Source organism: Pelmatolapia mariae, linkage group LG23, assembly GCF_036321145.2.
Source record: "Pelmatolapia mariae isolate MD_Pm_ZW linkage group LG23, Pm_UMD_F_2, whole genome shotgun sequence".
NCBI lineage: Eukaryota > Metazoa > Chordata > Actinopteri > Cichliformes > Cichlidae > Pelmatolapia > Pelmatolapia mariae.
In genome coordinates this window covers 24,961,660-24,972,500 of record NC_086246.1, presented here as the reverse complement: position 1 = coordinate 24,972,500, position 10,841 = coordinate 24,961,660, and the positions used below count along the sequence as shown (strand labels likewise).

Genomic DNA, 10,841 nt, shown 5'->3' with positions numbered 1-10,841 from the left:
CTGAGCATTGACTGCCGTTTGTTTCAGGTGGGTTTCATGAATGATGGGAAGATCGTGGCTGCAGATATCCAGTTTTTTGCCAACAGTGGCAACACTGTGGATGAGTCTCCATTGGTAAGTGGAAAAAGGAAATGCTACTCAAGATAAATGTCAGTGAAACACCAAAAAAATGTAAGAGAGGATTTTGTGGTGTTTGCAGGTTGCTGAGAAGATGGTCCTCCACATGGACAACGCGTACAACATCCCCAATCTGCGAGGTCGCGGCGCCGCATGCAAGACCAACCTGCCATCAAACACGGCCTTCAGGGGCTTCGGGGTGCCCCAGGGCCTGCTGATCGTGGAGAACATGATCAACGACGTCGCCATGGTGTTGGGATGCCCCACCGACAAGGTTCAGCTCCATCCTCTCCTGCCACAAGCTCGCCCTCGGATTTATAAAAGGGCGTTTAATTAAACGTTTAAATTCCTTCATCAGATTCGGGAGATGAACATGTACAGGGGCCCTTCGACCACCCACTACAAGTTTGAGTTCAACCCCGAGAACTTGCTGCGCTGCTGGGAAGAGTGCAAGCGCCGGTCTGAGTACAATGCCCGCCGCGGCGCCATCGAGCAGTTTAACGAGCAGAACCGCTGGAAGAAGAGGGGGATTTCCATCATCCCCATCAAATACGGCATCGCCTTTTCAGATGGCTTCCTTAATCAGGTCTGTGATCTCATTCTGCACCCGCAGGCTTGGAGTATGTAAACTGTTTCCAGAGTTTTGTGCTCATGTTCACACCAGATGTGAAAATCAGCAAAAACTTTGTGTTACTTTATTTATTTATTTATTTATTTATTTATTTATTTATTTATTTATTTAATGGATCATCCTCAAACTTCATGAGTAGGCTGCTATTTAACCTTGACCTTCATTGTTGGTGCCCAACAAAAAGAAACCATATCTAGCAATAGATCATGTAAAAGGGCATGGAGAGAGGTGTACAATACTGCAAGACGTCCTGTGATGTCACAGTGACTCCATGAAATCTTGCAGAATGACACACTGGATGAATATATCTAAGGTTTTTACAGCTTATAGAGGCCAAAGAGCAAATTCTGCTCCAGATCTGTGGGTTAAGACCAAGAGCCTGTTTCCGGATCTTTGTGTTTTTTCTTTGTAGTTGTTACTGCTGTGGCTGCGTGACTGCAGGTTGCATGCAGTCAGCTCAGTAGCTGCTTGATTCTCTTTAGTTCAGTCTTGTGTTTATGTGTTTGTGGCAGGCTGCAGCTTTGGTCCACATCTACAAAGACGGTTCGGTTCTGGTGAGTCACGGTGGGACGGAGATGGGTCAGGGAGTCCACACGAAAATGCAGCAGGTACTGTGCGAAGCACCTCACTGGAAACAGCAAAGGAAAATGTTTATATAACAAAATGTCATGTTTTTATTTATTTATTTTTTTTAAAGTGGCTTTTTTTTTAATGCACTCCAAAAGGTTAACTTGAATGAATTAGTGTTCATGTATGCATGTTAAAAAAAAAAAAATAAAAAAAAAATCTGATAAATATAATAAGAAACACACGTTGAGCTATATAAATGTACAATGTAAATATACAATTATCAAATTTAGAAATGTATAAATGGAGTACATGGGGAAAAAATAGCACGTCGGGATGTATAAATTAGGAATATATTCAAAGTAGTATAATACTAAAATCATTTTGTGCATCAAAATCAAGAAATGAGCATTAAAAAACACTTTTAAAGAATCAAATAATAAATGCATTCATTTTTTTTAATGCTATTAAAAAGATAAGCAGAAGATAATGGTTGGATGGAGATAAATAGATAGATATAGATATAGATATATAGATATAGAGAGAGAGAGAGAGAGAGAGAGAGAGAGAGAGAAATAAAAAAATAATAAATAAATAAAACCGCTTAACTGTATTGCTGCATATTGCATTAGAGCCATCCAGTTTAGTGTTTAACATCATTAGTTGGATCATCTGTGTGAGATAACTGCAGCACTGAAAACATGTGAAGGTACTTTGTCGTGAAGGCAGCACACTGGTGCAGCAGTAGACAAGATTTTTATTTGTATTTGCTTGCCAAGGTTTACCTCACGTTATGCTCACTTCCACCATCGTTTTGCCACAAATGCAAAAATTTTAATTAATCCGCCACTGAAAATAGTTCTAGAGAGCTGCTCTGTTTGAGGTGCAAATTTCACCAGCCAGGTCGCACCCGACTGGACGCATCTGTGGTTGCAAAGACCAGGGATTCCCCCCCCCCCCCCATAGCCAAGAGGTGTTAATTATTAGCTTATGCATCAGAACCTGTTCAGTAAACTATTTTGGTTTTTTTTGTTGGGGTTTTTTTTTGGTTGTAGTTTTGAGATATTTGCAGACATTGACATTAAGAGACCGAACATTAGAAATACTGTAAAGTTTTTGTTTGTGTCACTGCTGTTTTGTTTTATCGGATTTTTGCTTCAGTGTTATTACAAAATGCAGAAAAACACCAGATTCATGTCTGTTACATTCGAGGTTTAACTATTTCTGTTTGTTAGGTTGCAAGCCGGGAGCTTCACATCCCGCCCTCAAAGATCTACATCAGTGAAACCAGCACCAACACCGTTCCCAACACCTGCCCATCTGCCGCGTCCTTTGGTACCGATGCTAACGGCATGGCGGTCAAAGATGCCTGCCAGATTCTGTACCAGCGACTGGAGCCAATCAGAAAGAAGAACCCCAAAGGAACCTGGGAGAGCTGGGTACGAAAATCCTTATTGAGTGATGTTGTTAGATTTGGAGCATTTAAATAACATTTCTTTGAACGCAGGCCAAAGAAGCATTTATGGAGAAGATCAGTTTGTCAGCGACTGGATTTTACAAGTACGACAAATCTCCTGCCATCCATTCCCCATCATTAATGGACTAAGTAGCAGTAAGTGACTGTATCTTCCTGTTTGTCCTCAGAGGTCCTGACCTTTACCTCGACTGGGACAAGATGGAGGGCCAGCCTTACGCTTACTACACCTACGGAGTGAGCTGCTCCGAGGTGGAGCTGGACTGCCTCACGGGAGACTACAGGGTCTGTCTGAACAGTTTCGACTTTAAATGCCACTTACTGTAAACAGAAGGAATATTTCCAGAAAATAAAGGAACTTTTTTTGGTTTTCTTTTCATGTTTGTGCTTCTTGCAGACGTTGAGGACTGACATCGTGGTGGACATCGGCAAAAGTGTGAACCCGTCTGTGGATGTGGGCCAGGTGAGACCTACGGCCATTTTACATCTTTGCACGACTGCCTGTTGTTTCAGTGTCATTAACCAACACAATGTAAACAGCATGTGCAGTGTGAAAGACTGGAGCCAGACTTTGTGTTCTTGAGCAATAGTTCTCTGGGCTTTCTGAAGGTCTCGTCATGCTGAAAGATTAAGCCACTGCGACGATCCCAAACACGCAGTCAGTGCAGTAAAACCATACCTAGAGAGATGGTGTTTTTCTATCAGTCATGGATTGGCCTCCTCATAGCCTGGACCTCAACATTATTGAAGCAGTGTGGGATCATGTTGACAGAGAACAGAACAAAAGGCAGAAATATCCAAAGAAGAGCTTTGAATGTCCTTCAAGAAGCCTGGAGAACTATTCCTGAAGACTACTTAAAGAAATGACGAGAAAGCTGCCTAAGAGAGTTCAGACTGTGCTGAGAATACAGATGGTCATAACAAATTATAAGTAATTCAGTTCAAATTATTATATGGCACCAAATCAGAACAGCAATCCCCTCAAGGTGCTTTGTATTGTAAGGTAAAGGACCCTACAATAATGTATTGAAAACCTCAACAATCAAACAACCCCCTATGGGTAAGCACTTGGTGAAAGTGGAATGGAAAAACTCCCTTTTGACAGGGAGAAAACTCCAGGTCATGGAGGGCCCTCTGCAACCAAACTTTGGCAATATTAATCATTTTAAAACTGGAAATCAGACATCTGCCACAAAGAAGAGAAGACCCAGAAGTTAAGCCAAGGTTCCCAATTGTACAAAGTTCTTGTTTGTGTCTGACGTATTAGAAAGGCTTGGTCCGCTTGCAATATTTGCCAAATCTTCTGACCTTCAGGTTTGTTAGAATGAATACAGACCCCCCCCCCCCCTCCCCCCCACCGCCACCGCTCATATGTATTCTCAAGAACGTTTGCACAGTCCAAGAAATGGCTGCACCCATTTCACGAAGGTTGTTCAGGTTTTTAAAACCAACTTCTAGCAAAAAATAGTAAGGTTAATTCTCTCGTCTTGATTTCTTCGCTGCTCTCAGATTGAGGGAGCATTCACACAGGGTTTGGGTCTCTACACTCTGGAGGAGCTGAAGTTTTCTCCCTTTGGGCTGCTGTACACTCGAGGACCGTCTCAGTACAAGATCCCGGCGGTCTGTGATGTGCCGCTCCAGTTTAACGTCTACCTGCTGCCCGACTCTGACAACCCATACGCCATCTACTCTTCGAAGGTCAGAACACACAGAGGAAGACTACTTCCAAACACCTCAGTCTTTCAGTTCTGTTGTACTTTGTGTGTTGCTTTGCTGATGCTTGTCTCCTGTGCAGGGTATTGGAGAACCCGCCCTCTTCTTGGGCAGTTCGGTGTTCTTCGCCATCAAAGACGCCGTGGCTGCGGCTCGCTCTGATTCCGGTTTGAAGGGACCCTTTTCTCTAAACTCCCCTGCAACACCAGAGAGGGCCTGCTTGGCCTCTGCCTCCCCATTCACTCAGAAGGTAACTATTCATGTCTACTACACAATCTGGAGTTCGCCTAAACGGGACAGTTTGTACGGTTTCTAAACTTTAAGTCCTGCAACTGTAAATTTATGCTTACAGGCGGCAAAGGCCAAGAAGTTCAGCTGTCACATAAATATTAAGCACATTCAGCTCATATTAATAAGAGGCCACCGTGAGTGATGGCAGGAAGCTCATACCTGTGTGAATGCTGTTCGATGGTGTGCAGAAACTGTTTTGAACACCAAAACTTTACACATTAATTCCTATTCTTTTTGTTTACAGGTTCCAGCCAGCAAACCAGGATCTTTCAAGCCGTGAGCCTTGGACATCTGAGAGTGAATCAAACTAAAGATTTTAAACTAATCATTTTTAGCTAATATCAGGTGAAATTCACTTAGAGTAGCAAAAACTACCACCCGCGGGGCAAAGGTGTGCTTTTAATCCACTTATTCAGTGTATAACAGCTTTACAGATTTTATTGTATCAATGAATTTAAGATTTCAGAAAGTAAACACTAACACAAATCACTGAGATGTACACGTCACTCCTACCCACCGAGTCAAATACACACGGTTAACGCTGTTGTGCAGTCGAGTTTCCTTTGATTTAAGACTATTTGCATGTTTCACTTGTTGCACGGAATCTGTCACAGAGTCCGATGATCATTTCTTTTTTTAAATTGTTCTGGTCCACCACACATGCACAGTACACTTTAATCGTTCCCATTATTTTTGGTGTTACCAAATGTAACCAGAATTGTGGCAACCCGAGTGAGTTTCAGCCCACAGACGTTTTACTAATTTTTATTATTTTTAAACACAAAGAATCAACATTGTGATTGAATTAGAGATTTATTCTGTGTTATGGGAAATGTGAGACAAATGTCCACTTGATCTTTGTGTTTGTCTGATTCGTTTGCTCTTGAATGCTTGACTTAAAAGGGAAAACATAAGTTGTGTTTTAATAAAGCAATAAAAATCCACCTTTTGTGTCTGTTCATTCAGTAGAAACTAAGGATAAACTCAAAGTCACTTTAGAGACTAAAGCCATGCTGACTGGTACATATTTAACAAGCTAACGCTGATTTGTGTGGATTGAGGATGATCCACACCACAAGGATGATCTTCGCTGGCTACAACGGTTGTGCTGCTCATTAAAAGAAATGCCTAATCAGCCACTCACATGGCAGCAACTCTGCATGTTTAGGGACGTAGATGTGGTCAAGACAACCTGCTGGACTCCAAACCGAGCATCAGAATGGAGGAAAAATGTGATTTAAGTGGCTTTGACTGTGGTGTGGTTGTTCTGGGTATTTGAGCATATTATTTTTGTTTATTTGTTTGTTTTATTTTATCTTTTTTTTTTGGGGGGGGTTAAATCTGCCATTTTTGCTTATAACTAAAACATTTCTATATATTAGGGAAATAATGAACTGAAGTCATGTTTTATACCCAAAGTTTACCTAGCACAGTGTGAGAAATTAGTCACGCACGACATTTAACCTCTAAGAAAATGATTTTCTTTAGGAATGGAGGTAAATGACTGTAATTTGGCATCTTAGTTTTTGCAAAAGTAAATTTAAAAAAAAAAAATTTAGGGTGTAGTATTTTGATTAAAGAGCTTACAGAATAACATTTGTAATGGATTCCCAGATAGCAAGGAAACATTGAAACAATGTTGAGTCAATATCAGGCGACGTCATTGAATCAACGTTGAAGTGTGACGTTGACCCAACGTCACTCTTGCACCCATTTTTAACATTGAAACAACGTCAGGTTTTGATGTTGAATCAATGTTGAAACCTGACATTGATTCGACGTTATATTTTCTAACACTGTTGACATTGAAACAATGTCAGATTCTGATATTGAAACACTGTTGAGATATGGTATTGCTTTTCCACCTCTTTCGCACAGTTGCTTTTTATTGAAAAAAACAAAAAAAACAAAAAAGGTCAATAGACATGTATCATTTGCAAAGTACTTTATTAAAAGACAAAGTTTCCTATTTACATTTCTATGTTTCACGTCACTTTTTATTATTTACTCCGGGATGGGGATGGATGATGGGCGTCCTGCGCGCCACCCGTACGATCTGGATCATATCTGAGCCATTTCTGGACTGCTTGAGCAAAGACCAACTCAGACATAGAGTTCGCCCCTACCTGCTGCGCCAGGCCATCTAGGACAAAAATAGACACACACACAAAAAAACAAAGACAAAAAAAGGGAATTAGAGCACATGAATAAGCTCTTGTTAATTGTCTTCAGCAGTTAGAAAGTATGTAAACTCCTAGGCTGATAAACATGAAAGTCACCAGGCGGAAATCAGCAAACTGCCGCATTTGATTCCCAAAGAGCTATAAGCTGAAAATGTGATATGTCTTAGCATGGTGTGCCGTGTATCCTTTAAAAAAAAAGAAAAAGAAAAAGAAAACATAGGGCCCTCAGGCTGTACAAAGTGTACAACCCGAGGACAAAACAAGCCGAAGACCAAAGGCTCCATCTCCAGATTAACCGGATATGAAAGTCTTGTTATTAAGAAAGACAAAGTAATATAGCAAAAAACAGACATAGGAAATGTGAAACGCACCCAGCACATCAATTGATCCCTTTATTGTTCACTTTAGGCTCATAAAACTACAATAAATGTTAAAACTTACCAAATATGCATCTGCACAGCGCTGTCTCTTTAAATGCCCTTTTTTGCTTTGTCTGGTCCTTGGTTTTTTTTCCCCTGTCCAGTTGAGTACAGAGGCCAGCTCCTTTGTAATGGCATAAACCATTACACGGCGGACTCGCACCTCCAGTGTGGTCCAGCAGCACCAATCAACGCAAAGCGTCTCACCTATAGACACATTTTATGAGATGGAATTAGCGTGTCTCATGTCTTAAATGTGTATGCAAGTGCTTGTGTGTTTACTTCATGTAATTGATGATAGAAACATGTCATTTAGTTTTCCCTAAAGCCTGATTTTCAAGTCATACAAAGAATAAACCAAAGTATTGGCAGTACAATGTATTTCTATTCCCTTTTGTTGGATATTCATTTGTTAGTTCTTGTAACTGCTAAAAGTGTTTACTAGTTTTTGCCTGTCACATATATTTGTTATACCATGTAAACTGTGAAATTCCAAGATTTTCAAACTTGCCTTGTAATAGTGGCCTCACAGAGTCTCTGGAATCTACAGAAAAAAAAAATCACAACAAGATGACATTCAGGAGTATAAACTGGTGGTTTGAAGATAAGAGTACAATGACATTGTGATGCAGCTTTAAAGCTTTTTAAAAAGCATACCATCTATAGGGAAGACATCAGACTCTGCATGCTGGCGAGATCGCAAAGCTGTGTCGGTTTGTGCCGGAGTGGCGAAAGGTGCCGGGAGCTGGGTGGGGCATTATGATGGTTGCTATCAGTGGGCTGGGGGGCAGACTGCGGAGTGATGAGGGCTGTTTAGAAAAAGATAATTTTTTAAGTATTTAAGAATACAGACAACTTGTCAAAAAAGTTTCCTTGTGTCAGACACAGATATGTAAACAGACACTAGACAATATTTTATTACCTGGTATTTTCACTCGAGGGGCCTGGGGAAACCGTTTTTTTGTAGGCTGCTCATCCTCTGAGTCCGTATATGTGTACAGGGGATTTGGTCTAAAGAAAAGAAATTAAAAACGGTCTTAAGTAATTGTAAATATGCTTTTGGCATATTGTTTCCTAAAGTTAGTTTGATTTCTAACAACACACACAGGAAACAGAGACGTGCAAGAAGGTACAGTATACAATGAATTTTTGAAGTGCACAAGTGTACACGGCTTTGCATTTTTAAAAAGTTTACAAACTTCCACTTTTTGGACTATATTATGTGGTGATATTGCAGTATGCAAGCACCACAGATATGTATAAAAGACAAGATCATAAATTCTTAACAATCAAAGATATGTTTGTGAATAAAAAGGTTTTACTTGTGCTTTCTTTTAAGACTGGTCTGGGTTTCTTCTTCGGACTGAAGGTCAGACGTATCACAGCGTTCACGTGGATATCTCTGAAGACTGCGTTCTGCTTCGTGAAATGTGCCTGGAAATACAAACACAATGTACGGCCAGACATACATTACGTGTGGACAAAAGGTGCAAACGCATAGAAAAATCAGCGGTTTCAAAAATACGCTGGTACGTGTGGACGTAGCCTTATTCATTATTTAAGGCACAAACGGAAAGTCATGTACGCGTGCAACGTAAAGTTAGGTGCGCGTACAACGTACAGTCACATGGGCATGCTGCGTGAGCTTTCAAACTGAGTCTAAAGTTTTCGTGTGCGAATTGAAGCGAGTGCTCTCCAATCATCAAAAGTAACAAAGTCATTGAACACGTTTACACAGTTAACTTTACGTTTATCAATCATATATCACAGATTTAGAATTTTTTGTAGTACTAAGCAACTACAGAGCGAAAGTCTGGGTCAAGCGCCGAAGCGACGGCAAGAAGAAAGGAAACCTCGAAGCGTTAAAGCTAGCTTTGTAAGGGAATATAACAAAGAAATTATGAAACGAAAATGTTTTCTTTGTTGATATACTTTGTTCGCAGTGCAATTTATTTGTTGCCGAATTGTAAGAAGTAGACACAATTTCGGGCTCCCACATTTTGTGGGAGCAACGTAAATAACAGTAAAAAAGTCGTTAATGTACAACATTAACAAGTTTTTTATTGTTATTCAAATGCAAACATAACGAAATAACGAGTAAAAAAAAATCATTCATTCTTACCTTATACTAATCATGGTGCGGGCCAGTGCAGTGCATGAACTGATGCCTTCTCCGGTCAATTCCGCTGAGAGTAAATCAAATGTCCCGCTCTACTGTAGAAGACAATGAATACCTGGGGGGATGTACCAATGTGAGAGGGGTGCTGCGGAATAGTCCAAGTGATCGCTGCTTTAATTTCCCGGTCAACTATACATAAATTGCACGTAGACACGATTTTTTAAAGCTGGTGAACTAGACCAAGTCATTGATAACAAATGAACAATAAATCTACTTTCTCTGGTACTTTATACCCGATCAGTTGCAATGCAATTTAATGCTCAACTACAAATCGATGGTTTTTGATGGTGACCGGAGCCGAATGATCGTCAACTATAAATAGACGTTTTCTCGATGTTGTTGTTGTCACCTGGTCGACTATAAATAGATCAAATATCAATGACAAAAAAACAACGGTGAATCAACATTGTTACAACGTCTCTATAGTAAGACCGTTGGTTTACCACAGTATTTCAATGTTGTTACAACATTGGCATTTCAACCCCGACCATATAAGACGGTTCGGATGAAAAATCAACATAGATTCAATGTCGTCTTGCTATCTGGGTTACTCACTACAGAAGCACTAACTGGATTATTTGAAGGCAAAACTTTTATGTAACACACACAGATTTATGATTTATAGTAACAATACAACTTTTTTTAGTCTTTGACTAAAACTTAATTGGAACAGCAGAATTTTGTTATTTGCATATAAACTGGATATAAAAGATGGGAGTGGGAGTAGCACCTGCGCTATCCTCGGGTGATTTCTGAACTCTGCATTTTGATGCTTTTTGTTTGCTGCCATCCTGTGTTTGTTTTTCTGCACCAGAAAAGACCAGATTTGGGTGATACTTTATTCAGCAGTTAGCTAGCTAGTTGGCAAGTTGCATCCATAAGCTGTACAGTATTACTTATACAGTAATTGAATTTCATTCACCAACATGGAGTGATGGTGTTTGGCTCACAACAAGTTGGATTATTTCTTTGATAATTATTTTAAAAAGGCTCAAATATGGTTGAATTGGAAACACAAAGGCTTGTTTCACCCTTTACCCTTTACCCAAAACTCTTGATGATTCCCGAGACCTTTGGGAAAATATTCTGTGGACTGACAATGCAAAGCTGAAATTTTCTGGAAGGTTTGAGTCCCGTTACCTCAGACATAAAACTAACCATTTCATAAAACAACTTCACAGCAACAGTGCGATGGTCTGGGGCTGCTCTGCTGCTTCAGGACAACTTGCTGTAATTGATGGAACCATGAATTCTGCTCTCTACTAGA

General features: G+C 40.2%; 1 protein-coding gene and 1 long non-coding RNA gene across 3 annotated transcripts in view; one reads left to right on the top strand and one right to left on the bottom strand.

Moving 5' to 3' along the window:
- aox6 (aldehyde oxidase 6) overlaps positions 1-5,737 on the top strand; it is a 25,431-nt gene extending 19,694 nt beyond the window's left edge. Inside the window, exons 24-34 of the mRNA XM_063465980.2 lie at positions 28-114; positions 200-391; positions 476-703; positions 1,261-1,356; positions 2,551-2,754; positions 2,823-2,875; positions 2,960-3,074; positions 3,187-3,252; positions 4,299-4,487; positions 4,585-4,752; positions 5,038-5,737. Of these exons, the coding sequence (XP_063322050.1) occupies positions 28-114; positions 200-391; positions 476-703; positions 1,261-1,356; positions 2,551-2,754; positions 2,823-2,875; positions 2,960-3,074; positions 3,187-3,252; positions 4,299-4,487; positions 4,585-4,752; positions 5,038-5,073 (1,434 nt within the window). The 3' untranslated portion in view covers positions 5,074-5,737. The remainder of the gene's footprint in view (positions 1-27; positions 115-199; positions 392-475; positions 704-1,260; positions 1,357-2,550; positions 2,755-2,822; positions 2,876-2,959; positions 3,075-3,186; positions 3,253-4,298; positions 4,488-4,584; positions 4,753-5,037) is intronic.
- A 986-nt stretch (positions 5,738-6,723) lies between these two features.
- LOC134621010 (uncharacterized) lies at positions 6,724-8,389 on the bottom strand. Of its 2 annotated transcripts, XR_010092177.2 has the most exons (5): positions 8,318-8,389; positions 8,053-8,204; positions 7,907-7,939; positions 7,418-7,602; positions 6,724-6,936 (listed from the first exon to the last, which is right to left on the bottom strand). It is a non-coding gene; the product is annotated as an uncharacterized LOC134621010 (long non-coding RNA). The 2 variants fall into 2 exon arrangements; XR_010092176.1 differs by lacking the exons at positions 7,907-7,939; positions 8,053-8,204; positions 8,318-8,389 and having other exon boundaries at positions 7,418-7,796.
- Between the last annotated feature and the right edge of the window lie 2,452 nt (positions 8,390-10,841).